At 59.6% G+C, this 27960-nt stretch overlaps 1 protein-coding gene across 3 annotated transcripts; it reads left to right on the forward strand.

The window, feature by feature from the left end:
• Positions 1-6632: 6632 nt before the first annotated feature.
• TNKS1BP1 (tankyrase 1 binding protein 1) lies at positions 6633-25837 on the forward strand. Of its 3 annotated transcripts, none has more exons than XM_077820808.1 (12): positions 6633-6761; positions 7801-7951; positions 8641-9418; positions 10587-10659; positions 12463-14019; positions 15184-16874; positions 21212-21515; positions 22195-22342; positions 22762-22898; positions 23893-24059; positions 24263-24369; positions 25368-25837. In XM_077820808.1, exons 2-11 carry the CDS (start codon positions 7849-7851, stop codon positions 24354-24356), a joined length of 5052 nt encoding a protein of 1683 aa, XP_077676934.1. In that variant the 5' UTR covers positions 6633-6761; positions 7801-7848; the 3' UTR covers positions 24357-24369; positions 25368-25837. The 3 variants fall into 3 exon arrangements, with proteins under 3 accessions (XP_077676934.1, XP_077676936.1, XP_077676935.1); XM_077820810.1 differs by having other exon boundaries at positions 24296-24369; XM_077820809.1 differs by having other exon boundaries at positions 21215-21515.
• The last annotated feature ends 2123 nt before the right edge of the window (positions 25838-27960 follow it).

Consider the following 27960-nt stretch of genomic DNA (forward strand, 5'->3'; position numbering starts at 1 on the left):
GAATGGGGGTGAAACAAATTGAGGGTTTTAAGTCTAGCACAATGTGGACAAATGTCCTCTCCCTGAGCTATTGCCCCGACCTGTCCTCCTTGCTGGTGGTTTCCCAAGAGATACTAATTAACGAACAGGCTTTCACAAACTGAGCAAGGTGGGCATGAGTGTATCCGGAGAGGGGACTCCGGCCTCTGGCCTTGCCCCTCCAGCATTAAAGTTCATGTCACTCTTACACCAAGGAGCCTTTATTAGGGGGGAGGACAGAGGAGCAGGCTTTAGGGGAGCAAGGGGACAAGGATGGGTGAATAGTTAAGATGTCTCTGGAGCTGGGCATCAAGGATTGCAGTGATTCTATTTATTAGGGGGCACTGGCTCTCTGGGTGCAGGACATCTGGTACCAACCTGTGGGGGCTAGTAGCCAGCCCTCTGCAGCTGGCAGGCATGGAGTTGCCTGTTGTGATCACCCTAGATACCAGCTAGGGTGAATACACACACACTCCACACACATGAGCTGGGGAAGAGATCCCTCCCGCACTTAGGGATTAGTGCCGGTGGGGTCCTGGCTCTCCAGCTGACAGAGGCCCCAGGGACATTCCAAGCTGTGGTGGTAGGGATGAAGGGGTCATGCCCTAATGATAACTAGGAGTGGAGAGACAGGTACTCCAGTAACAGCTGGGGAGGACGCAGCCCACTTGTGGGGCAGGAGAGGGGCCCCTCTAGCTCCGCCCTCTATGGCTAACCCTGCCTGTTGGATGATGGCTTCAGCAAGATCACACGTAAGAGTACCCAGGGTGTAGTTATTTGCATAGCTCATGAATATGCAACAGAGGGCGGAGCCGCCCTGCGCCTGTTTTGCTTCTCATGAATATGCCGCAGAGGGGTCGGGGCGGTGCTGACTCCGAGCGCGGCGCGGAGGCCGGTGAGGAGCTGCTGGGATCCGGGTAGGTAGGGGACGTCGGTGTCTGTGTTGAGAGTTTTTGGAAGGAGGAGTGTGTGGTGTGACTGGGGGTCCCCAGGATGGGGTGTGCGTGGGGTTGAGGGTGCGAACAGGAATGGAGTGTGTGGGGTAATTGGGGTCCCAGGTTGAGGGGTGGGTTTTGTTGGCTGCAGGTGGTGGGAAAGGGGGTATGGGGTTTTGAGGCTTTGGAAGGGACAAGGCATGGGTAGGAGCAGGAAAGTCAACAAACTTTCCCGAGTATAACAACTTGGGCGGTGGGGGGCATGGCAGCAGGGACGGGGTGATGGAGGGGAAGGGCAGGCTATGAATGCCAGGGTGGCCAGACACAGTGTGTCACTCAGCCCCATGTGTCACTGGGGGTCTCAGTACAGTGTCCCAGGGTGCCTCTCGCTAGCATCACTGGTCCTCAGCCAGGGCCAGCTCTAGGATTTTTGCTGCCCCAAGCAAAAAATTTTTTGGCCGCCCCTGCTTTTTTTTTATGCCTCCCTCCCCGTCCCAGGCTCTGCCCCAACTCTGCCCCTTCCCAACCCTTTCCCCAAATCCCCGGCCCCGCCTCCTCCTCTGAGTGTGCCACATTTCCACCCCCCGCCATTGCCTCCTGCAGCTCACCTCCGCTCCGCCCGCCTGCTCCCCTGAACACGCCACCGCTTCGCTTCTCCCCCCTCCCTCTCAGGCGAGGGAGAGGCAGCGCATTCAGGGGAGCAGGCGGAGCGGAGGTGAGTGAGGGTGGGGGGGAAATGCGGAAGTGCAGGAAGTAACGGGGGGGGTAGAGGACCCTCTCCCTGCCCCAGCTCACCTCCGCTCCACCACCGCTGCCTCCCCCGAGCACGCCGCTACTCGGCTTCTCCACCCTCTCTCCCAGGCTTGCTGCGCCAAACAGCTGTTTCGCGTGCGGCAAGCCTGGGAGGGACGGGGAGAAGCGGAGCGGCGGCAGCGCGCTCAGGGGAGCAGGTGGAGGTGGAGGTGGAGCAGAGGCGAGCTGGGGCGGTGGGGGCACGTTCCTGGGGCAGCATAGCCAGCTCCAGAAAGCCACCCCTAGAAATGTGCCACCCCAAGCACCTGCTTGTTTTGCTGGTGCCTAGAGCTGGCCCTGGCCTCAGCCACACCCTGGGGCTGTTCCCAGCTCCCACTCTTTGACCTCTGGCCTCGGCCTGCCCTGGAGGATTCAACCTGTATCTCCTCCACAGCTCCTCCCATCGGTTGGCCAAGCCCTCTGGGCCCTTGCCAGAGCCAGGCCCTGGACTAGCTCATAGAGTTGCCTGCAAAGGGTTGTGTGTCTGTGTCTCTGGGAGGACCCGGTCTGGTCAGACAGCGCTCACAGTGCCACCCTCAGCCACTTGGCCCCAGGTTTCTGTCAGGAGGGCACCCCCGCAACCCTCCCATTTGAAGTCCAACCTGTGCCCTCATCAGCAACGCACTCTTTCCTGACCACCCCTCCCTGCATCCACCTCCTGCCTGCCTACAGCTGGACACGGCCTGCTGCCTCCACCCCTGCCTGGCCGTGTTTGTCCAGCATCTTGATCCCAGCCTCCCCACCCCAGCTGCTGAACACCTTCTCCTCACCAGCGCTCTCCATCTGCACGGCTCCCTGCCACCCTTCCTCTCCCTCCCGCAGCAGCCTGGGCTGGTTTCCCTCTGGCTACAACAGCTCACAGCCACTCTCCGTAAAGTAGCTAATAGGCTTCTCCTTCCTGCTGGAGGGGGAAGGTGAAGGCTCAGTTTTGCCTTTCACCCTCCTGGATCCGAGTGCCTGGTCAGCTGGGCTGGCCCCTAGCTCTGCAGGTGCCAGAGTCCCTGCGAGCAAGGGCTTGGTCCTGTCCATTGCACTGTGCTGATCCCTGGAGCCACACAGGGCTTGGCCCTCTTGCTCTTTTCACTTTGCCTCCCCAGGCGTGGGCCTGGTCTGCACCACAGTTAGGTCAACCTAACTCTGTCAGTGTCTACACTACAGTGGGGCTCCTGCCGATAGAAGTTCCCCACTACACTGACTTAATAACTCCACCTGTGGTGGAGGAGGAGTGCTTAGGGTGATGCAGTGTCTGTATAGATGCTGCGTTACTTAGGTTGCCTGTTGGCTGTCAGCCCCAGATGTCAGCTGACAGCTGGAGTCTCCCTCCCCCCTCTTCCCAGTGCTGACAGCCTGAGCTGTCAGTCGGGCATAGGGCACACAGCTGGAACTGCCCCCTGACCTGGGGCCCAGGTCTGAGCCAGGGGGCTCAATTTCACAGCAGGGTGCCAACCAGCAGTGAAACTGACATTTTTGTCAGTTTCACAGCTGCTATTATTTCACATTTTGTGAGCCCTGTGTGGCTGTCATTGCCCCACAATGACCCACTTCACTTGGTGCAAGCGCTCCTGGTGAGAATGTGCACCACTGGCAGAAGGAGAGCAGTATGGACACCAACAGCTGATTTACTTGCTGTGGTGGCTGTAGGTCAACCTAACTGAAGTTGACCTAATTTTGTAGTGCAGACAAACCCTTGGTCTCCTGTGCATCACTGTTAGCTGTGACCATGACTAGCTGCATGTAGCTTTGGACTCCTTCCTGCTCATTCCCTCTGCCTGTCCTAAGATAGTTCCTGGCCTGGTTTGAACATTTCCAATATGAACATGGAGGTGTCCCATGGGAAGACCCACGTCAGAGGCCTGGCACCCTTGGGTATTCCCTCCCCTGCTTCAGCTTACCCTCTGCCAGTAACCTTGGCCTCCTTCTGTCTGAACTGTCCTCTGTCCCCAGGCCTGGTCTCCACTTAAAATCTACACTAGAAACTTGCATCAGCACCGCTGTAGTGCTTGCAGTGAAGATGCTCTAAGCTGACGGGAGAGAGGTCAATAGCTACGCTGGCAAGAGAAGATTTCCCGCCAACACAGTGCTCCCTAAACTGAGGGTTAGATTTTCCACACCCCTGAATGACATAGTTATAACGAAGTAAGTGTGTAGTGTATGTAGATCTAGCTTTAGCTAGATACTTTTTCTGCACTCCAAGGTCTGAATAATCCATGTGTAGTTGCAGCTAGGTGGATAGACGAATGCTTCTATCAGCCTAGCTACTGTCACTCAGGGAGGTGGTGTTGATACATGGATGGAAAACCTCCGTCCGCCGCTGTAGCGTGTGTCTACACTACAGCATTACAGCAGCATCGCTACAGCACCTTAGCTGGGCTGCTGTAATGCCCATAGTGTAGACATGGCCGAAGTCTCCTTTGCTTGCTACTCTGCCCGTGGACTCTATCTTTATTGAGGCTCGTCCCGCAGGGATCTCCTCTCACCTTGATGATTTGTTTCCCTTCTCCATGTCCCAGTGTGGCCAGAAGCTGCCATCCACCTTCTTGCACCTATGCAGAACCCAAACCACGACTCCCGTGTCCTTGGACGTCTTCTTTGGGTCCATGATTGGCTGTAGATACGGTCTACGTGGTTGGTCCTGTTCTCAACCCCTTCTGTGGAGCAACCTGGTCTTTTAGTAAGTATTTGATGACTGGCTCTTCAGTCTAGCAGACAAAGGTCTAATGAGCCAAGGCTGAAGCTAGACAAATTCAGACTGGAAATAAGGTAGACATTTTTAACAGTAAGGGGAATTAACCATTGGACCAACTTACTAAGGCTTGTGATGGCTTCTCTAGTACTGGCAAGATTTCAAACAAGAGGGGATGTTTTCCTAAAAGCTCTGCTCTAGTTGGTCAGGGAAGTCCTATGGCCCGTGTTACATACAGATGATCACTGTAGACCCTTCTAAGTTCTATGACTCTATCCCATGAACCCTATTGCCGGCTCTTGTATCCCTACTTGACCTCCTCCATGAGCCTTCTCCTGTGGTGGCCCCTGAGACTTGCCTTCCTCCCAGGACTCATCTGTAAGCAACTTAATTCTCACTGGGGCCTGAACCACTTTTAAATCCTCTTCCACTTGATTCCTCGCCTGTGGACCGCCCGTGCTGTAATTGAATCGCTGTTTAAATGGTTCAGTTATCTGCAGAGCCCACGGGGGCCTGGCCTGAGCTGTGTGGTTGTCTGCAATGGTGTTGGGGGTATGTCACTTTTGGGGTGCAGGAGGATTCCCCAGGAGTGGGGGAGGCAGGCTGGGGGCGCAGATCACTAGAGGAGTGTCCCTCCGTGACCATCCTTGCCTCCCCCAGCACCTGCCCACTGAACCACTCGCCCCGCAGCAGGCAGGAGAGCCAGAGATATTCAGATCCTGCCTCTGTGCAGTCTGGCTTGCCCAGGGATTGGCACAAGCTGGGATCTGTTATCCACTGAAGGGAGAGCACTGTGCAGGGTCTCAGAGCAGAGCTCAGGAGGTAAGGGAGGGGCGCTGACTGCTGGCAAATGGTGATAGCGCTAGGAATCCTCACTCAGCTGGAAGGTCTGGTGATGCCAGGGCCTGGTGCGGGAGGAAGGCAAGGGGCATGGGCAGGAGGCTGCAGCAGTGTTGGGAAGAAGCAGGAGAGGGTCAGGGGCACAAGAGGAGTGGGCATAGAGGAAGAGGGAGGAGTGGGAAGGGGGTATTGATATGGGGGGAGGCAGGGTGTGGAGAAGGGGGCTATGTGTGGATGGGACATGGGGGGGTATTAGCACGGGGAGGCAGAGTGTGGGGGAGGCAGTGGGGAAATGTGTGTGGGGGGTACTGCACAGTGGAGGGAAGGCAGGGTGTGGGGAAGGGGTGTGGTGTGGATGGGATATAAGGGGTATTGGCCCAGGGGGAGGTAGGATGTGGGGAGTATTGGCATAGGGAGGAGGCAGAGGGTGGATGCTATGTGGAGTGGGTTGGCACAGTAGGAGAAGGCAGGGTTTCGGGAGGGGGCATGGTGTGATGGGGGGGTATTGGCAGGGGGGAAAGCAACTTCCGCATGCCTAGTCTTCCCTGATGCTTGTTCTGCCCCGCAGCCCCCGTCAATTCCCTCCTGCCCCGCCCTCCCAGCACCCCGCGATTCGTGCGCCGCCCTGTCTCTTAGAAGCCCGTGTGGGTTTGGCACGGGACCGCCACCCCTTCTTCTCCCTGCTCTGGCTCGCTGCGCAGATTCAGGCAGGAGCCGGCCGCCGTGGCGCAGCTGGGCCGCCTCGGATCCCAGCGCCGCGCCAGGAGGCTGGGAAATTGGGTGAGCGGGAATTGGGGAGAGAAACCCGATGGCTTCCAGATGTGCCCGCCCCGCCCGGCTTGGCTGGGGCAGCTGTGACGCCAGCTCCCCGGGGCGGGGCGGAGATCGGTTCCCACTGCGCCGGGATGGGGAGACTGTGACTGGGGGTGGGGGGCGGGTTAGGAGACGGAATGGGGGAAGCGGGTGGGGCTGGAGAAGAGGGGGGATAGGGCAGCAGGAGTGGTGGAGGGGAGGGGGAAGGGAGGCAGAAGAAAAGGGGAGTGGAGCGGAGCGGAGCGGAGCAGGAGTGGGCGGGGTAAGGGAGGCGGGGCTGGGGGGAGTGGGACGGGTTAGGGGGTGGGGCTGGGGGAGAGAAGAGGGGGAGTGAGGCAAGAGGAGTGGTGAAGGGGAGGGGCTGGGGGAAGTGGGGCAGGGCTGGGGGGAGAGGAGATGCGGAATGAGTCAGGAGGAGGGGTGAAGGGGAGGGGCTGGGGGAAGGGAGGCGGGGCTGGGGAGGGTGAGGAGAGGGGGAGTGGGGCAGGAGGAGGGGTGAAGGGGAGGGGTTGGGGGAGTGGGGCGGGGGAGGGAGGCGGGGCTGGGGCTGGGGCTGGGGCTGGAAGGGGAGGGCTCGGAGTCAGGCCCTCGGAGCTAGCTGGTTTTTCTCGTCCCTGCAGCCTGAGTCACGGGAGCTTGTGCACCCCAGCCCGGCCTACGATGAGGCAGCTGCCGGGAAGGTGAGCCAGGCTCCCAGCGGCCGGCCCAGGAGAGTCCAGCTGGTGCTGAACCACGCTTGACCCAGAGGGGTGTGGGCGCCGTGCGTGCGTGCGGGGGCGGGTAGAGAGTTGGGGGCCAGGTTGGCACCGGGAGTTGGCACTGTGTGGGTGGGGAGTCAGCGCTGTGAATGGGACAGGGCTTGGGGCGTTTGTGGGGGAGTGAGGGGTTGGAACTGTGTGCAGAGGGCTGGGTGGGGCAGGGGGACTGGCACTATGTACAGGGGCTTGGCATGTGTGGGGAGGGCTGGGGGTGTGGGCCGGGGGACTGGCACTGTGGAGGGTGTTGGCTCCATATGTGGTGGTAGGGGTGGGGAGTTGGTGCTGTGTATGGGGGTGCTGAGGGGAGGCAAGGGTCTGGCACTGTAGGGACATGAGAGTTTGGAACTGCGTAGGGAGGAGCAGGGGGTTGGCACTGTGTGGGGGGTAGGGGTGAGAAGTTGGTGATGTGCATAGGGGGCTGAGGGGAGGCAGGGGTCTGTCACTGTGTGTGGGGGTGGGGGTTGGCACTGAATAAGGCTGGGTGGGTGTTTGGCACCATGTGTGGGGGCGGGGTGGGGAGTTGATACTGTGCATGGGGGCACTGAGGGGAGGCAAGGGTCTGGCACTGTGGGAGGAGTGCAGGGGTCGGCACTGTGTGGGGGGGGGCAGGGTGGAAGTTGGGGTAGGGGACTTTGTTTGCCAGCTGTACATGGGGTGCAGAGCAATGGAGGTCGAGGTGCGGCTGGGGCTGTGCAGTGAGTGTGGGGCCTGTGGTGGAGGGGTGGTACAATGCCCTGCGTGGCTAGGGGGCATCCTCGGGAGGTGACAGCATGATGTGGCCAGAGGGAGGCGGGGGCTGATGGGGGCCATGTGGGGCTTTCACAGGAGCAGCAAGGAGGGGGCTGCAGCTGGAGCTGAGGGGCATGCTGGAAAATCAGGCCATGGCTGGGAGCTGGGGTGGGGAGGACCAAATCTGATTGCTCCTTTCTAAGACAGCCCTGATCTACCATCTCTCACCTAGGGGCTGACGTGTGCACCGAGTTCATCGAGCCTCAGCCCAGGTGCCACCATGGCCTCCCAGACACACTCCCTGCGCCCCCCACCTCCCTGCGCTACCTCCAATGGCAGCATGGGGGCCAGAGGTGGGCAGCTGGCAGGCAGCCCTGAGACAGGTACGTGCTGGTGGGTAAGGGAAGAGTAGAGGGGGGCTGGGATGGAGAATAACAGAGCTGGGGAGCAGCTCGCTTGAGTGATGGGCACAGGGGAATGAGGAGCATCACAGAGTTCAGAAAATGCCTGGGGGTGTGGAGTGGGACATGGAACCTTTCCCCTCTGGGGCCATCCGCTCTGATCCTGCCCCAGGCTGACTCTGGGGGTGGGAGGTGGGACATGGAACCTTTCCCCTCTGGGGCCATCCGCTCTGATCCTGCCCCAGGCTGACTCTGGGGGTGGGAGGTGGGACATGGAACCTTTCCCCTCTGGGGCCATCCGCTCTGATCCTGCCCCAGGCTGACTCTGGGGGTGGGAGGTGGGACATGGAACCTTTCCCCTCTGGGGACATCCGCTTCGATCCTGCCCCAGGCTGACTCTGAGGGTGGGAGGTGGGACACAGGGCCATGCTTTTCAGGGGTCCATCTGTGAGACAAATTTGAGTTCTCAGAGTGGTGCAACCATCATAACCCCCCAGCACTGAGCATCTGTCAGCGCAGACCCTGGAGAGCCATGTCCACCCCGGAATGGCTAGTCTGCGGGGGTGGGGTTGCTTGGGCTGTCTGGGTTGCCCCTGCTGGGGGGCTGGCCAGGGCAGTGACTGCTCTGTGGCTGGGCTCTGAGAGAAGCTCTTTCTCTCCCCCTGCCCCAGGTGACACTTGCCTGAAGCCGCCAGTTGGGCCCAAACCCCGCATGTTGCCCAAACCGGCTGTACCTGCCAAGCCCTGCACCCCGGCACTGTCCCCTGGGTCGCGGCCTCCCCGCCTCGAGTTCCCCTCTGCCGAGAAGATCAACCTGCTGGCGGGTCCCAAGCCATACGGTGGCAGCAGCACAGCCCTTAAACGCCTGTCCTTCGGCCTCAAGAGCCCCCCAGGGGAGACCTCCAATGGGAAGGGGGCACTGCCACCTGCAGTGGGAGCCCCACTCTGTACCACGGAAGAGAGATCGCTTGCTCCTGTGACGCTCCCTGATCCGGGGCCCCTAGGAGTCCTCAAGGGCACTGCCGCGTTCAAAGTGAAGCCGGTGCCAGTGGCGGCCAAGCGGGAGCGCTTCCCCGGCACCACAGTGGAAGAGATCTTGGCCAAGATGGAGCGCCCCTGCAAAGAGGGGTCGGGCAGTCCTGACCCAGCCTGGGGCCCGCGCTCAATCTTCAGCCCTGATGGCAGCTCCCGCTTCGGGCCCAAAGGCTATGCCGCCTTTCGGAGACAGCCTAGTGCTGAGGGAGGGGAAGGTGACGCCATCGCCCCCCGCTTTGAGGCCTCCTGGGTATCTGGGCCCCCCAAAGCACAGGAGAGCAGAGCGTCCTGTGGGGACAAGCCGGTCGCTAGCAGGATGAAGAGGGAAGGAAGCCCGAGTCCCATTGGAGAACGCCCGCCAGAGCCCTCAGATGGAGAAGCAGAGAGACACCCTGGCTCAGCCTCCAGGGAAAGGTGAGGGGCTGATGTGCAGAGGTGGGGCATGCAGGACATTGTGGGTAAAGGCCTTGTCTGTTCTGTGCTGGAAGGGGTGTGTGTGGAGGAGGAGTGGGCAAGGTGTGCTGCACTACGTTATGGGTAAGAATCTGGCAAAGGCGCTAGGATCTGGTGCCAGATCTTCCCCCCAGGGAAGCGGAGAGGAAGCCAGAAAGGGGATTGTTACATGGTGCTTCCTGGATGTAGAGGAGAATCCTAGAGGCATCCAAACAGCTCTTTGACACCTGTATAAAATCAGCCCGGTAGTTAGATGAGTGCAGCTCTGCATATGGACAAGACCTTAACACTTAATACAGAGTTAGCCTGTGGAACTCCTTGCCACAGGATGTGGCTGAGGTCACAAACTTGGCATGATTCCCAAAGGGAGTGGATATTAGATAATTGTAACATGTCCACAAGGCCTTGGTTTATTTTGAGTTGGTTAGGAATGCAGTTAAGCTAAACCAAAATAAGCTGTTCAGTAAGGGTCCACATGTCAGGACTGTGTGCTTGGTTTAATTAAACCAAGTGAGTTGACAGTAGATGAGGCCTGGGAGATGTTCCCATTCCCTGAAAGCTGGCAGTCTGAGACACACAACATGGAGGTACGTGGCGAGAGTGCCAGGTAGGAAGGAACCCTGGAGAAATGTTTGGAAGAGGAGAGTGGACCTGGAGCATGATCCTGGTGCAGGGGACACTGGGTGGCTGGTGTGGGAGAGGATGGGAGAAGATCAGCTGTGGGCAGGTGGTGAGGTTCTGACTGGCTTTGGATGTGAGGGTGAAGGGCTCTTAGTAGAGAGAAGGGGCCATCAATAGAGGTGGGAGTTGAATGGGATGCAACTGTGGAGTTAGAGAGGACAGGGTGGATCCTGGTGAAGATAATAGTATCGAGCTCTTCTGGAGAGCTTTAAATCCATAGATCTCAAAGCACTTTCCCAAGGAGGTCAATATCATTATCCCCATTTTACACATGGGAAAACTTGAGGCACAGGGAAGGGATATCCAAGGCACTCAGCAGCAGAGCTGCAAATAGACCTCCGGAGTCCAGTGCCCTACCCGCTAAGCCATGCTGCCTCCATCCTGCTGACTAAAATATTCCTTGTTCTGGAGACTAACCCCCCATTTCTCCATGTTTTCTCTCTCTCAGTGGCTCCTCCCCAGCCAGCGCCAGCTGCAACGGGGACCAGTCCGGACGCAGAAAGCCGCCGTCCCCCCCTGGTGTGAGTTCTCGGCTCGCCCCCTCCAGCGTGGCAGCTGCTCTGCTCAGTGCTCTCCTTCCGGGCTCTCCTGTCTCCTCCTGGGCTCCCTCTCTCTGGGGTGCGTGTCTCCTCTCCCTTCTCTGCCAGCCCTAGGGCACCAGCTCCTGCAGCTCTCCCGGGAGGTGAGGCCATAGGAACTCAAGTGTCCTGCATGGCACCATGGGTCCCCCACTTGTTGAGTCCTTGGCACATTGAACCTCCCCCATGCATGGGAAGGGAGTGATCAAGAACCCAGGTGTTCCATGGGTCTCTGGGCCTATTGAACCTCCCCCAGGCATGGAAAGGGAGTAATCAAGAACCCAGGCATCCTGCATGACACCATGGGTCCCTGAGCCTATTGAACCTCACCCAGGCATGGAAAGGGAGTGATCAAGAACCCAGGCGTACTGCATGGCACCATGGGTCCTCCACCCATAGGCTCCTAGGCCAATGCTGTTTTATCTCGCCCAGCCCTGGGGAGCGGGTTGGACACACGAGACCACGCCAGCCAATATAATCAGGATCTCCTGAGGGGGGTGCTTCCCCCCGTGGCAGCAGCCCTGGGTGGTTGGCCCAGGGGACTGGGAACCCGGCGCTCACTCTCAGTCTGTATGCCTGCACCCAGGAGGGAGCAGCCCTGACTCACCGTGTTGGGCTCGCTGACCTGGCAGGTATGCAGCAGGCGGGCGGTTCCCAGCCCCACTGGGCCCTTGGCCAAACCTCTAGGCAGGGAGGGTGGAGAGGGCCCGCCCCCCCCCCCCAAGCCACTCCTCTCAGGATTCCTGGGAGATAGCCAGGAAGAGGTTAACCATTAACTCCCTTTTCCTGGTGGGGGCGGAGTGGGGAACTGACACTGGGGCCCCCTTCCCTTCTCCCTGGTGAGGGAGGGGGCATCTGACCCTCCTGCCCTGGGGCTGGGGGTCTCCAAAGCCCTGAATGCCACTCTGCAGCCATATGGCTTGATTCCTCCTGCTTCCTCCTTCCTGCTCCTCCTCCTCCTCTCTGCCTTCATCTCCCTGCCATGGGGCTCCTCGCAGTGGGGAAGGGGCGGGCACCTAGATCATGGGAAGCTGCAGCTGAGGCTAAGCTAGGGAGCTGGGCGTGGGACAGGAGCCAGGCTGGAGGGGTCGCCTGAGCCCAAAGGGTGGGACAGGGCTAGGCAGCAGCACCCCCAAAGGAGATTGGGATCCAGCTGGGCTGAGTCACATGGGAAACATCCTTAATGCCTCCAGTGAGACACTTCACATGGGGAAGGGACACTCTAGTGGGGACCCGGGCAGCGGAAGTCAGGGGGCATCCAAGGGTGATTCCTGGGTGGTGGAGGTCAGGGGCTGTCTGAGGGATGGGGGGAAGCCTCAGGCGGTGTGGGTTGGGGGGAAAGCAATGTGTGTGGGGGGGTGTAGTCCTGGGTGTTGGGGGGCCATCCGGCAGGGGGAGCCCCAGATGCTGGGGGTCGGGGGGGGGAGGAAGCCCTGGGAGCTGGAGGTTGGGAGCTGTCTAGGGGATGGGGCACAGCCCTGGACACTGGTGGGGGGAAGCTCTTGGTGATGGGGGTCATGGACCATCCAGGGGATGTGGGGGAGCCCCGGGCGCTGGGGTGGGGAGAAGCACTGGGGGTCAGGGGCCATCTGGCAGATGAGGGGGGAAGCGCCAGGCGCTGGGGATCGGGATGCACCGGGGGATGGTGATGGAAGCTCTGGGCAGTGGTAGTTGGGAGCTGTCTTGGGGGGGAGCCCCATCAATCTGGGGGGGTGCATGGATAATGATCTCCCATTCTTCTCACAGTTCTCCTTGGCCCGGACCTGTCCCATCCCTGTGGCTCCTGCTGAGCTCCCGTTCAGGGTGGCCCCTGGCAACTCTGCTGGCCTTGCCCTGGCCCCAGGGGCCCTCTACCTCCCTGCCGAGCATCCTGCCTCAGCCCTGGGGTCCCCTGCTGTGCCTGCCGAGCTCCCTGCCCTGGGCTCGCCCCCTGCCCACACTGAACTCCCCACCAGTGTTGGGCCCGGCTTCCCAGGCACCCCTGAGTCTCTGCCTAAGTTCCCCATAGGCCTAGTCCCGGCCCCTGATGCTCCAGCTGAGCTCTGCCACAGAATCTCCTGCTCCCTGGGGTCTCTGGAGGCTCCTGGTGTGGGGTCCCAACCCCCCTCCGGCCTCCCTGCAGGCATGGCACCAGGCACTCCAGATGCCCCCACAGAGCTCCCCCGTAGCCCCCCTGCAGGGCGGGCCCTGGCCCCAGGCATCCCTGCTGAGCTGCCCCACAGAATCACTCACTCCCCAGGGGCCCCCAAAGCTCCTGTTCCATCCCCAGACACCCCCAATCTGTGTCCTAAGCTCCCCACCAGAGTCTCTTGGTCTCCGGGGTCCCCCGATGGACCCACTGAGTCCCCAGTGTCCCCATACAGCCCCCAATCTCCTGAGCGGGGCTCCCCTTCACTCTCCAGTGATGCGGAGCCATTCACAGGGCCTGCGCCAGCAGACGAGGACTTCCAGTGCCCACAGCTGGGGCTACAGCGCTCCTCAGATGGGGTGGTGCAGCTGCCGGACAAGGAGCTAGGAATGGAAGTGCTGCGGGGCTCCCCGGCTGCCCTGCCCAGTGGAGGGCTCCCCCACCCTGGGCCACCCCTGGAGGGTGAGTCCAACTGGAACCTGTCACAGTCATTTGAGTGGGCGTTCCCATCCCGGGCTGTGGAGTGGGAGCCCCCCAGGTCCCCCCTTAGAGAGGCAGATGACTCTGGCCTCTCTGAGCAGGGGGACTTGGAAGGGGAGGGCCTGGCCCCCAGCCCCAAAGGGTCTGAGGAAAGCAGCAGCTCTGAGGGGCAGAGGGCAACGCAACTCAGCACTGCCCTGGATTGGCAGGACGCCGAGGCTGCAGGGAGTTCTGCCCGCCTGGATGGTGCCATGGGGGCCCCATGTGATCAGGGAGCGACTGAGGTGGGGGGCCTGGAGGCCACATGTCCTGGGGGCCCCGTCGCACAAACGGAGGCAGCCGTGGCCGAGCTGAAGGGCCCTGCAGTGGTGGATGAGGTGGGCACTATCTGGGAGGAGCAAGGCAGGCCACTGCTAGGCGCCCCCCTGCGGCTGACCGAGCCAGAGCCAGACCAGGAGCAAGCCGCCCCAGTCCTGTTGTCTGACACTCCCCGGCCAGTTGGTGCTGACCAATGCCAGGAGGACGACTTGGCGTCAGTGGGGAGCTGCCAGGAGGGCCTGAGGCCAGGCAAGGCGGGTTCTGAGCCACATCCCAATGCACGCTGGCTGGATGAGCTGCTGGCATCGCCCCCGCCCAGCGCAGATGAGACCAAGAGAAAGGGCACGCCCGAGCCCAGGGACCCTGCAGGGCCAGAGGTAAAGGAGGGGTGACCGTCTGCAGGAGGGAAGGGGGGATCTCTTGGCACCAGGGGGGGTGGGATGGAGGGTGGGAGGAGGACTTCGTCTCCTCAGTGTGTGTCTCTCTGTCTCCCCAGGCCCAGCTGGAGGTGCTCTCCCCAGGGTGAGTGTGGGGGAGGGGTATCTCCCCACAGTGAGTGTGGGGGGTGTCTCACTGTGGGTAGAGCACCTCCTGCTGGATCTGGGGACTGTGGGGGGGCATCTCCCAAGGGTATGTGGGTGGGTGGGGGTATCTCCCCAGGCCCAGCAGGGGGCACTCTCCCCAGGTAAATGTGGGGGAGGCGAAAGCCCCCTTCTCAGCCCATCCCTGCTGGGGCGAGGGGTGGGTGTTCTACGCTGAGCAAGCTGGGCTCAGTTCTGCAGGGCTGGGCATTGGCCGCTGGCGGAGTGTGCAGAGCAGTCGGACAGGTTGGGCAGAGGCAGAGTGAAGCATGCTGGGGCGAGCTGGGACAGGGAGAGCCGTTGAAGGCAGCCATAGAGCTGGCCTCTCCTGGGCTATCCCTCTTGGGGTGCATGGGGTAGCCTGCCACAGCCATGGCCAGGGAGGCTGGCAGGATGTCTGTCCTGGGGCGACTCTTGGCTAACTTGGAGCTGCGGGATGAGGCTGGGCGTGCTCAGCAAGGGAGTGAATGGAGCACTCCCTGTCTGGCTGTGAGTACAGATGGTGCTTCTGGCAGTATCTGGGTGGGGGGACCCAGGAGACCTTGTTCCTGTGGCCGCTCCGCTGGGCTGGGTTGGGTGGGGAGTTAAGATTGGCTGGGGCTGCCCAATGAGATCTTGCTCCTCCCAAGTGCTGTGGCAGAAGGGCTGTCCCTGAAAGCAAAGGGCATTGGGGCAGGATCAGAGGGGCTAGTGAACCGGAGACCTCAGGAAGGGTGAATGAATCTCCTGCCTGTCTTGCTGGGTGGAGGGGTGATGCTCAGGAGTGGAGGGTAACCCAGGACCCCAATGTTGCAGCTATGGGGGAAGTGCCCCCAAGAGACAGATTCCCCTGGAATCCTGCCTGCCTCTCATACAGCCTGGCCAGTTTGGGAGGGAGAAGCTGATCCTCTCATATCCCCTTCCCCACAAACTCTTTCCTCTTTTAACCCTATTCTCCTTCCCCCCCCCCCAACCCCTCAGGATCTCCTTGGTTGGTCGCGGAAGGATCTGTGCAGCGAGTTTGGCATCAGAGGGGCCCACCGGGCCGGTGAGTTTGGCTGGGCTAGCGAGACTGGCATGGGGAAGACAGAATGGCCCGGCAGTTACAGAGCTGGTGAGACAGAGCAGGATCGGGAGTTTGGCACCAGCACACGGGACTGGAGTGGCGTGTACAAAGAGACAGAGCTGCTGGGTGATTCCAATGTGGGACACAGAAACTGGCCTGACGCCTACGGCATCGGGGACAGCTGCCGGCAGGAAGGGGAGTTCAGCCCCGGCAAGCCAGACTGGAGCAGCCAGTACGACATTGGTGGTGCTGACAGCTCGGATGGGGAGTTCAGTACCAGGAAACTGGACTGGACCAGCACCTACGGCATTGGGGACAACACCCAGCAGGACAAGAGGTTCAGTACCAGCAAACCAGACTGGACTCCTGAGTACAGTGTGGGTGATACAGCCCGGCAGGATAGAGAGTTTGGTACCAGCAGGCCAGACTCTACCCATGAGCCTGGTGTCGGTGATATTGACCAACAGGATAGAGAGTTTGGTATTCGCAAGCCAGACTGGACCCGTGAGCACGGTGTCGGTGATACAGACCAGCAGGATAGAGGGTTTGGCACCAGCAAGCCAGACTGGACCCATGAGCACGGTCTCAGTGATATGGACCACCAGGATAAGGAGTTTGGTGCTGGGAAGCCAGACTGGACCCATGAGTGCAGTGTCAAGACCAGTGGGCAGGGTAGAGAGTGGACCCGTGAATATGAAGTTGGCAATACTGCCCAGGAGGACAAGCCAGATTGGACCCGCAAGTTCAGTGATGATGCCCAGCAGGACAGAGCGTTCAGCCCTGACAAGCCAGCTTGGCTTGGTGAATATGACATTCACCATACAGATCAGGAGAGTGCCTTTGGTTCTGGTGTTGGAGACCCTGACAGCTCAGCCCAAGAGCCTGGTGCCAGGAAGCCAGGGTGGAGTGGCACCAACTGGCAGGAGAGCAAGTTTCTCTTTGCTAGGAGGGATTGTGTCAGTGATTTCAGGATCGGAGGAGCTGAGCACGAAAGCCAGTATGGTGTCATTGGGACTGAGCGGGCAGGTGGCTTTGGCTTGAGTGCTTTGGATCCATCTGGTGCCATCGGGACCCTGGGCCCAGCAGAGCTTGGAGAGAGCCAGACTGACTGGGCTGGCCATACCAGGACTGTGGACTTGGATGAGCCCAGAGAGGCTGGTGTGGGACACTCTGACTGGGCCCAAGATCTAGGACTCCATGGCATAGGTCCCTCTGTTGGCCTGGGGGCAATCAGTCCTGAGGAGCCCAGCAGGGGATGGATGGACTGGACAAATGAACTGAGCGTGAGCAGCATGGATCCGTCTAGCAGTCTGGGGATGGAGGGCTTCGATACACCCAGAGAGCCTGGCGTGGGGCAGCCAGACGGGGCCAGCGACCTCGGTACGGAAGGCCCGGCCACGGCCCGTGGCTTCGAGAGCGTGGGCCCAGCAGAGGCCAGTGCGAGACAGACTGACTGGAGCCATGAGTTCGGCTGTGGGGACGAGGGGTCCGCTGAGACCGGGGAGGCTGGAGCAGGGCAGATGGACTGGGCCAGCGAGGTCAGGATTGGACGTGGGAAACAAACCAATGCCACAGCCATGACTGGCTTGGAGCTGCATGGAGACAGGTGAGGGCTGCACTGAGTGCATGAAGGTTGGGCAGAAGTGTAGGGTGATCCATCCCAGCCTTCACTGCTCATCAGAGCAGGTGGTGCCCCACCTAGGCTGGGTTCCGGTCTCAAAAAGCAACTGTTTTCAGAGGGGAAGGGGGGAGATCTCCTCCCAATCCCAGTGTGGGGCTGTTCAGACAGAGTACTCCCATTGTGGAGATCAGCACTGCTGCGCTTGCCTAAATGGCAGATGCCTGCTGCTGAGCTCATTGCTCTCAAACATTCTGCAGCAGTGAGTTCCACTGCTTAACACCTCCTCTCCTTGGGGACGCCTCCCGTGGACTGCCACCCAGCATGGTCATGTGCCTCCTCGTGCTGGCTTGATCCGGGCAGCTGAGTTGCTTTCCGCCCACCACCTGTGGACCTCCTCCTTCCTCTCCTGTAACCCTCCTTGCTTCGGCGCCTTGGCTTTGAGTCAAAGAGCTGCCGTGACCACTTGAACATTCCCGTTTGCATCTTCGTCCCCTTTCTCGCTGGCTCAGCTGGCCTTGGCTTTGAGCTGCCCGTGGCCCTGCCAGGAGTTCTGTTGTTCACCCACAGCCTGTTTAATTCAGACCTGGAGGCAGCTGCCCAGGCAGAAGGTGCTAGCCCATCCTTATGTCTCAGGGCAGTTTTATGTTTCAGCGTAGGCAGGATGTCCGCCCAGAGAACCACTCCTCTGCCTGCCCTGGGCTCCAGCGCCCAGACGTTTCCCTCCCATCTCTGTGTGCTGAAAGGAGGATGTCCACCTCTGTTCAGCCCCCTGAATCAAAGCCCAGCTTCCTTCCCTCTGAGCTCCCCCAGCCCAGTCTAGAAAACCCCTTTCTAGCTCGCCCTGAGAGTCGACCAGGGGTGGCCAGACGCAGGCCCCCTGGCCCAGGCGGGCAGGCTGTTCCTTACAACACACAGATTGTGTCTGTTGAATTCCATCTGTCGCTGGGTTTCCTGGCCTCGGTGGGTGGCCTTGGCCATCCAGTAGCTTTGTCTCATTGGTGAATGTTGCTATCCATCTATTTTCTCCTCCCTTGTCCAGCGTGTAGTCTATGGTGCATCAGGCCCACGGGACTTTCTGCCACTAGCTTCGTTGTGCTAGGAGAACAGGCCGTCCATTCTTGCAGCGCTTCCTGTTTTCAAATCAGAGATAGCGCTTCCCCTCCTGCCTCGGCTCCTGTACTCTCAGTAGCCTCCAGTGCAGGGTCTTTTGTCTAAGCCATTAGAGCCACTGAGCAAACTCATTAGCCCAACTGGAAGTGCCTTCAATGGACCTTCTTCCCAGGTGCTCTGTGCTTTCTGAGAACTTGAGCCCCTTTCAGCTGTCTCAGATTGCTACCCCCCCCCCCAAAAAAGGAACCCCCCCCCAAAAATCATTAACCACTGTGGAAATTGGAAGCCACTGTGGTTGGGGCAGTTCTCTGGCCTGTGTCATCTCCCGGATCCTATTCACCTGAGCCTCATCAAATGACACATTCAGATTAGGAGGGAAGGCCACACTTTGAACAGATGGCCAAGGGAGGTAGTGGATTTTTCCATCCCTTGGTGTCTTCAGATGAAGCCTGGCTGCCCTCCTGGAAGACACGTTGAACCAAACACAAATTACTGAGCTCAGGATGGGGGTAACTGGCTGTGTTATGCAGAAGGTTGGGCTAGATGATCGATTGGTCTCTTCTGGCCTTAACACCTATGGAAGGGGAAAGTTCCAGAATTGTGGGGGAGGGTCCCTTGCCAAGAACCCTTCCCCCGACAGCTGTTGTGTGTACTTTGTGCTTTTCCCCACTGGGTGCTGTCTGAGGGCTGATCGCCAGCAGCAGCCTCTAGTCCCAGAGGAGAACACCAGCAGGTAGAGGGAGGAGAGCTTAGCCAAGGCATTGGAGCAGAGTGGGGAGCTCTCACTGTATGGGAGCTGTGCTGCTTTGGCGACATCTCGTGTGCCGTGGCGCTCCCCTTAAAGCATCATCAGCACCCCCTTCCCTCCCGTGTAGTAGCTGTTCCCAACCGGCCTCCTTTAGTTCACTGGCTTAGTTCTTCAGATTCCTTCCCAGCTCTCAGGCAATGTGTCCCTTTCATGTTCCTCCACGGGGTCCGACAGCTTCACTTGGCCCATATGGAGTATCCCGGGGTTGGGATCCACGTTCCCTGTATGCTGCACAGCTGCACAACGGCCAATTTAGCACCACGCAGGCGCTCAAGGGACCTGCTCAGGGACCTTCTGCAGTCTGGGGGAGAGGCAGCCCTACCCTGGCCCCAACCTAGTCCAGCCCCCAACCTGACCTGGACCTATCCTAGCCGGGGTGCCCCTCCCTGAACCCAACCCCAGCCCGGACCTGTGGAGAGGTGCCTATCCTGTGTCCCAGCCCTGGAGCTGCCATGGCGGGGGGAGATGCCTCTCTCCCCCAGCCCAGGTGCTGCTGCAGGGAGAGAGAGAGAGAGAGCTGGGGCAAGTCCTGTCTCCCCGCCATAGCCCTGGAGCACCCTCCTGCACCCCTAATCCCTCATCCCCACCCGGAGCCTACTCCCCCCCCCAACCCCCTGCCCCAGCCCCAAGCTGTTCATTCCCGGTCCCACCCCAGAGCCCACATCCCCAGCCGGAGTCCTCACACCCCTGTACCTCAACCCTCTGCCCCAGCCCTGAGCCTCCTCCCAAACTCTGAACCCCTCAGCCCCACCCCCACCACATGAATTTTGTTACGTGCACCAATATGAAGGTGATGTGTCACATATCACCTCCATATCAGTGCAGATAACAAAATACATTCTGCACACGGATGGGAAAAATTAGAGGGAACACTGGTTGGGGTTTCCAGGTGGCTGTCCATGATGGATGGAAATGTGCTGACGTCCCACAACAGCTAAGTACCCCCTTCACAGCCTGGGAGCCTATGGGCTTCTGGCACATGGCTTCCCCCTCTGGAGTCCCTGGAGCAGTCCTGGTTCCCCATTAGCTTCTGATACAGGGGATGCATCCACAGAAGGGGACCCTTCCCCCCGAACTCACAGCAGCATTCTGGTCTGCATGCTCTGCAGGAAGGCTCTGGCACGTAAGAACTCAGGCTGCAGTTGGTGGTGGATGATGTAATTGGTTCTGGAGTAGCTGTCCAGTTGTCGGAGATCATGGGAACCAGCCAGCAGTCAGTTGTTGCATGGGGCTTGGAACTCAATGTCCTGGCTGCTGGCTAAGCTGGGTTTGCACCGCTTCCAGGGTTGTAGTGGGGCGCTGCCCAGGATCAGGGCCCTGCAGAGCTAACAGCCGAGCCATGGCATCTAGGCACTGCCAAGAGCAGTGTGTTTCTGCCCCCCACTTTTGGGGTAGCTGAGGCTGGAGATGCACCACGTGTGTCCTTTATCCTGTGTCTGTGCATCCGTCACTCTGCCGGCCCTCCTCTCAGGCTGCCCATCAGTGTGCTGTCCACGCGCTCTACTAACATGCTCCATTTGTCCTCCTTGGAACAGGGAGAGGACCTGGAGGAAGATCTTCCAAAACACAAAGAGAGCCACTACCCTCAAAGCCCCAGTTGAGCTTCCCAGCATTCGGGGCCAGATGCTGGGAGTATCCAGTGTTTAAAAACTGCCTCTGCCCAACCTCTGGAGTGGGCTGATCAGCCCCAGAATCTGCATCCGCTGACCGGCCTCTGATAGCCTGTCAGGTTCCCATTCTCTTCTTCCCAAGCCCCAGACCCTGCTGACTGAGAGTGGCAGCACTGGGCTTCTCCTCTCTGGCTGGCATGTTCCTTCCCTGACGCCAGAGATCTTCTGGGTGCTGGGGCCTGGCTCTGTTGTCCCACCTGTTGCTCTAGGCTGTGCACCCCTCCTGTGGCTCTCTGAAGGCCTCTGCCAGCTGCTCCCAGGCAGGACACCTTCCCGCCCTACCCAGTGAATTAGGTTAAAGGAATCAGAATGTGTCTGGGTTCTATCCCCAGCTCTGCTATTGAACCCCCGGGCAAGTCGCCTCCCTGTCCCTTGCCTCAGTTCCCTCATGGGGATAATGATTTTGATCTTCTTGGAGGGAGTGTTTGGGCCCTAGAGTTAGTGCTACATTGGGGTGAGCTGCGCTCATTTCCTGGGCTAGCTCCTGGGCAGGTGCCCAGGCCAAGCTGCGAGGAGCCCCATCTGTTGTATGCCCCATAAGGCCAGGTGAGGGGACTGTAGATGTGGGCTTCGCGCGCAGCGAGGGGGGAGCAGAGGAAGCTGGGAGGGGAGTATGGGGGAGGGGAAGCAGAGGAGGCTGGGAGGGGAGTGGGGGAAGGGTCTGGAGCAGAGGACTGGGGCATGGGGGGCTCCATGGACCAGGGACAGCAGGGTCTCACTGTTCTCTCCCTCAGCAGTGGCCCCGGCAGCCCCCAGCTCTCTGGCCCGAGCCCCCTTCTGGAAGAGATGTTGGCCAAGGCAGTCGCCCAGCGCAAGAGCCCCAGAGAGGAGAGGGGGCTGCCTCCTAGCCCTGACGCCCACCCCTCTCCCTTACCACAAGAGGAGGATGGCGGGCCCCGGCCCGAAGGGGATGGCGCACCCAGCCCGTCGGATGCCACGGACAGGGGCTGGCTGCCAATAGAAGCGAGGAAGCTGAGCCAGCCAGGGCGCTGTGGGAGCCAGCCCTCCCCGCCAGGCGAGGACTTCGCCTTCCTGGAGGTGACCCTGGGGGATTTCCCAGCAGCCTCTGCTCCCTCCTGGGCCTGGTGCTGGTTGTGGTTGGGTACATGGGCCTCCTTCCCCCACCACTCATGTCCACATTGGGAGCCGGGGCTGTAGGGGGCAGGTGACCTCGAGCCCCCACTTTTCCCTGCCCGATGGGGACACCAGGTGGTGACTGGCATGGGGGAATCGTGGGCTGCCTTCAGAAGGGAACTCTCCCCATGCCCTCCCTGGTGACCCTCCAGCTGGGGGACCCCATGTCTGGGTTGAGAATCCCCCACTGCCATGCTGCGGGGGAGCCTGACTGGAAATGTCCAGGGCTGGATGACTAACCCTTCATTGGCTTTAGTGAGTCACATAGGCTCTTGATCATGTACCAGGGCCCCCGAGGGAGTACACCCATCCATACCGACTTCCTTGTGGGTTGCCTCTGGGATTGGGTCCCTCTGAGGGGTTGACTGGGATTGCCCCTGCTGGAGTCCCAAGGCAGATGGGGCAGCCTGGCACCCCCATGGGGTTTCCCCTTATGGCTCGGCATGGGTCCGCAGCTCTCCTGGATCAGTAGCCATAGCAGCTGTGGGGTTGGTGGGCAGCGTGGTGCTCCTGTGGGCTCTCCCCTCACATCTGGGCACTGATCAGTATCTCCCCCCCCGGGGCATGTATGGGACATGTACAGGGCATGGAAGTTCTTGACAGCACCATCTACCGGAGCAGAGCCAACCTGGGCCGCAAGCGAGGTCACCGGGCGCCGGCCACGCGCACTGCAGGCACCCTGGCACTGTCTGAGGTGGAGGTGGCCGACTGGATGTTCCAGGACTCTACAGGTGGGACGTGGGGTGGGGCATGCTGTGGCTCGCTGGCCAGCCTGGCTTTCTGTTCAGTGGTGTGCCGTGATGTTGGCGTGGTGTTTGTCTTGCATGCTCTTGGCGTGCTGTTAGCGTGTGGTCCTGTGTCGGAGGGGTGTTGGCATGGCCGTGGTGGATGTTGCCATGTGGCATGATGGTTACGTGTGTTTCTGGGTGGCACATCATTGTGGGTGGGAGGTGTATTGGGGGTGTTATAGGGCATGGTGTTGGTGCCCCACTCCCGGGTGGAGCGTGTGTGTTGGCGTGTGAGCCCACATGGCACCGGCACCAATACACATGTGCTGCCGTGGCAGTGGCATTGGCGTGTGTCCCCACGCAGTGGCGGTGCTGACGTGTGGCCCTGAGTGGCCTGACACTGACCCTGTGTCTCCCCTCAGAGCCCAGAGCGATGCGCTGGGTGTCCTCAGATGAGGAGGCGGCAGAGGAGCCCCGGAGCCGGTGGACACGGCCCTCGCTGGCGGCCAAGGGGTTGAAGGTGCCACTCTTCCCAGGCCTGAACCCCTCAGCTCTCAAGGTAGTGCCTGCCAGGGCTCCCGGGCCGGAGGAGGGGTGGGAATGATCCGGGGTGCCCACCAGGGATGCAGCCAGTGCCCATGGGATGTCGGGAGGGCTGAGTAGGAGAGGGAGTGGGAAGGGGGTGTTGGAAATGGTCATGGGCGAGGAGGGGTCTTGAGAGGAGAAGTGGGGCTGGGGGGTGAGGTGGGTTCTGGAGGAGGTCTTGGGTGGTGAGGAGCAGGATGGGAAGTGTGGGGGGAATAGGTTGGGCCAGCATGTCTCCTCGGCTCTTGGGGAGGAGGCAGGGGACTCTGCGCACTGTCCCTGCCCCAAGCGCCTACTCCACAGGTCCAATTGGCCAGAAACTGCGGCCAGTGGGAGCTGCGCAGACAGCACCGGCAGGTAGGGGCAGTGCACGGAGACCCCTGGCCCCCCTCCCAGGGGCTGCAGGGACGTACTGGCCACTTCTGGGAGTGGCGCAGGGGCAGGGCAGGCAGGGAGCCAGCCTTAGCCCTGCTGCTCTGCTTATCAGGAGCCGCCCGAGGTAAGCACAATCTGGCCGGAGCCCGTACCTCTCCCCGCCTCCCACACCCCAACTCCCTGCCCCAGCCCTGAGCCCCCTCCAGCACCCAAACTCCCTCCCAGAGCTTGCAGCCCGTCCCCCCTCCTGCACCCTAACCCCCTGCCCCAGGCTCAGACCGGAGCCCCCTCCCATACTCTGAACCCCTCCACCTCAGCCCAGTGAAAGTGAGTGAGTGTGGGGGAGAGCGAGCGATGGAGGGAAGGGCGATGGAGTGAGCAGGGCGGGGTCTCGGAGAAGGGGCGGGGCCTCAGAGAAGGGGCAGGGCAGAGGGTAGGGCAAGAGTGTTTGGGTTTGTGTAATTAGACAGTTGGCAACCCTATTGGGGACGGTCAGGGGGACGTGCTGTTTGTGGGGTGGGGGTGGGGGGGTGATGTACAGACAGAGACAGGGCATCTGTGTGTCTGTCTGAGACGCCTCCCCCCCCGCACAGGCCAAGCTGCGGGGCCGGAACCGCTCTGCAGAAGAGGGGGCCCAGCTGGGGGAGGCCAAGCCAACCCCTCCCAAGGAGCCCCACGTCCAGCGCTCCAAGTCCTGCAAGATTCCCGGCTTGGGGGGAAAACCCCTGGTGCTGCCCCCCAAGCCAGAGAAATCCTCAGGGTGAGTGTGTGTGGGGTGTCTCTGGTGGGAGGTTGGGTTTGTGGGTTTCAGCAAGTGTCTATGCACCTAGGGGTGTTAATGGGAGGCTGCAGGTATGGGGGGGGGGGTGCATAGACCCTGGGGGGGTTGGGGCTGTGTAGATGTGATGGTGTCGGGGGGCGTAGACCCTGGTGGGTGAGAAAGTTCTATCCTTTTCCTGTCAGCTCTGCCATGGCCGCTGCCTCCTCGCCCCCTAGGTCAGATGCCACCTCGCCCCACTGGCTGCAAGCGCTGAAGCTGAAAAAGAAGAAATCCTGACAGCCCCATTGAGGTGAGGGCCCCATGTGCCTGCACCGAAAGCTGCATCGCACTTCCACTGTGGCAGTTTGCACACGACATGCTGCACACCCAGCAGAGCTCTGTGCAAAGTCATGTCCGGCTGGTGCGATGCACAATCCCTCTTGCAAATGGGTGTGACACCGCCAAGGGACACTTGGTCCAAACCCAGGGGTGTAACGCATGTACAAGTGGGCTGTCAGCCAGTGGAAATCGGGCAGCCGGAGCCCAGACTGGGCTCTGGTACCTCAGATCTCAGACACATGGGTGCAGGACGTGGTTTTTGGGGAAGGTCTTGGCCCCTGGCCCCCTGGGTGCTCCTATGGGAGATTTCCCGTTCCCGTCCCTGGGCAGAGCAGGTGGGGGCTGTGCTGACTCCAGGGAGGTCAGGCTGGTGGTATCCTTCACCCCTTGCTTCCTGAATTCCAGCAATGAGCCATGTGTGACTCAGGCAGGAGTGCAGCAAAATGGTGTGGCCAGCGGCTCTTAGGGTTCCTTGCACCACCTAGTGGACAGTGTGGTGCTTGGCACCTAGTCCTTCCTCTGGGGCATGGCTCTGAGCCTGTCTGGGGAGGGCAGGAACCAAGCCGGTTGAAAGGGGATATTCACACTGAACAGCAGGGGAACGCTTCCTGACGGGGCAGATCCAGCTGGGAATCGTCCCCCCTGCCAGAAGGGCCGGGAGCCCCATCGTTCCCTGACAGGGGGATGGATCTGGCCAGGGAATTCCTCCCCCTCCCCAAATAGCCACGAATGGGTCTACCCAGGAAAACATCCTCCTGGTGACGAAGGGCTGGGAGCCCTGTTTGGCACTATACAGTTGCCTTTATGCCACTCAAGCTTAGATCCTGCTGGAGAAACAGGCGTGGACTGCTTGGGCTAGGGAGAATCTCCCTTGACAGTGTGGAGCACATGTCACAAGCTGCGGCTATCCAGGCTCCCTCCAGAGGGGCAGTGACGCTGCAGGGAGCCAGTCTCTCCTCTCTCTTCCAGGCCTTTCTCTCCTGCTGCTGGGGCTGGGACAGCTGACTCTCCAAAGAGGCTCGTCGGGGTGGAAGAGGGGACGGCGCAGTGATGGGAGACTCCCCTCCGCCCACCGTGCACAGCTGGGACCCCTGGCAGGGCAGTTTGGGGGTGGAAGTGGGGGCAGAGGAGGCACATCTATGCACTTTGTATCACACTCGCTCTCTCCCCGAGCTGCTGGGTCCCTCTGTCCCCGTCCCTGCAAGCTGGCTGCTTCCTCCGCTCTGCCCTTTATACTATGTACCTGGTCTAAAGCCTCTATTATTTTGTAATTGGTGACAGGGCCCAGCCCTGACCCGTCCCCTCTATGTCGCAGGCAGGGGGAGTCCTGGGGCTAGGGAGTCGGCTCACTCTCTGCTGCTATCCTACACTTTCCCAGCCAAGAGCAACAGATTACTTTTTCTATGCCACTTGACGAAACAATAAACGATTTTGGGTAATGGTGGGGGCAGCTGCGGTCTTGGGCTTGTCCCTGTTACGTCGTATCCCTTTGACCTCCTGGACCTTGCTCACTAGGCCATGCTTGGCCAGCAGGGGGCAGAGGATAGCACCCTGCAGAGTGCCTTCTGGAGGACTGGCACAAGGGGAACCCAGCCCTGACACCCTGAGCTCCTTGGATTGCTTGTTCCCCCAAGCCTCACAGAATTCATCTCCGCTGGGCTGCTGGGGGCTGTTGGGTTGGGGGGTGCAGGCCATTCTTGTGGGCTCTGGCTCTGGGCCAAGCTGCTGGTGGAGTCCAGCCCTGGCGGGGGAGCTGGGCTGCAGAATCTGAGCCCTGTTGGGTGGCTGCTTAGCTCGGGAGCTCTGGCTCTGTAGTGCTGAGTGGCTGAGGCAATCTGGCAGTGACACCTTGCCTGCCCCAGGTCCTGTCCCTCGCCTCAGGGCCCAAAACTTTTCCTTTCCTCTTCTGCCTTCTCCCCCGGTCCCCACTCCCCTTCTTCCTGGGGAAAGGGTCTGGATCCAGCACAGGCTAGAGACTCAGCTGCAGTAAATCAGCTTCATTGACCCCGGTGGAGCCATGGCCCATTGACCCCAGCTGGGACCTGGCCCTGGAAATACAGTTTCTCTCTAAGGCTAGGTGAGCTGACTGTGGTCAGGAATATCCACCCCATTGTTGCTCTGCACTCAGGGACAGGTGTGGCCTATGCTAAGGAAAACTCGGCCATGTAATTCACCCCAGAGCAGCTTTTGGATAGGTTGTGAGTTGAAGCCTTAGTGCAGGTGTGGCTCAGGTGCTCTTACTGGCACCTCTCCACTGAGCATTGCCCCAGGCATGACAACTACGATGGGTTCACAGCCCACACCCATGGACCTCCCCTGGTACGTGTTGTGTGATGTGGGCCAGTTCACAGAGCCAGATGGAACGTCTAACAACTTCTTAAACGTAGTTGTCTCACCTGGAACTGGCACCGGGCACTAGCACAAGTCAAGTCCCAGTGGGTGCACTCGGTTTGGTGCAGATCAGTGCTGTCATTTGAGGGACGGGTGCTTTCCTACTCTGGTTTTTACGGGCATAGCCTATTGATAGGCCCTTATCTCCAGAAGCCCTGGCCCAAATGATGAGTGGGATGGTCTGTCCTCTCCTTAACTGATCTCACCATCTGTGGAGAATGATGGTCCTGCATTTTGCCCATGGAGATAAAGCCATGCATGGAACAAGGGGAGGCCTCATGGCAAAGACATTGGACTGAGATTCAGCAGCTCTGGCTTCAGTTGTGCCACACACTTTCTCTCCCCAAATTATTTAGGCCCAGATCGCTAAAGGTACTTAGGTGCCTAAATTCCATTGATTTCAGGAATCCTTTGGGGGTTGGGTTGCTGTTCCCCATCAATGACACTGAGGTGACTCAGATTCCAAGGCCAGTAGGGAACATTGTGACCATCTTTTCTGCCCTGTGTAACACAGGGCAGGGACCTGTCCTCAAACCATTCCTTAACTAGAGTTAAAACTGGAGCGTAACCATGTGTTCTTCCCGTCCCTGCCTTTGTCTTGGTTTTGTAGGCTGTAGGGCCAGCCAGGAAATGGTCTTCCCAGCCTGGGAGAATTTCCAACATTTCAATTTGGTTTTTCATCCCAAATGGAGCCAAAATGTCTGTCAACTTTTTGCAAAGGAAAATGCGGGGAAGAGAATCTGTTTGGGTCAATTGAAATATTTTTTTCTCCATTTTGAAATGTTTTGTTCAATTTTGATTCTTTTTCTTTAAGCTTTTTTTTCTTTTTTAGCACAAATTACATTAAATTTTAAAACATGAAGGATCTTTCCAAAGGTGAACCTGATACTTTTAATTTTGAAAACAACCGGGGGACGTCAGACAACTTCAAAACTTTTTTCTCGACGGTTTTTTGAGTTGGGAAACGAGTCAGTACTGACACTGTTCTGCAAACAGTTTTGGTGTCAATGAACTGACAGTTTTTGGCCAAAAATAATTTTTAAAAAATCCTTGAAAAATTTCCCACTATCTCTACTTGACTAAACTCCTGGGGGCAGGGAGTGGCTAGACAGTGGGGCCCTGATTTCAGCCTCTGCAATCCCTGCTTTACTGGAATTTAATAATCATCACA

This window comes from Eretmochelys imbricata, chromosome 6 (genome assembly GCF_965152235.1).
Source record: "Eretmochelys imbricata isolate rEreImb1 chromosome 6, rEreImb1.hap1, whole genome shotgun sequence".
Taxonomy (NCBI): Eukaryota; Metazoa; Chordata; order Testudines; family Cheloniidae; genus Eretmochelys; species Eretmochelys imbricata.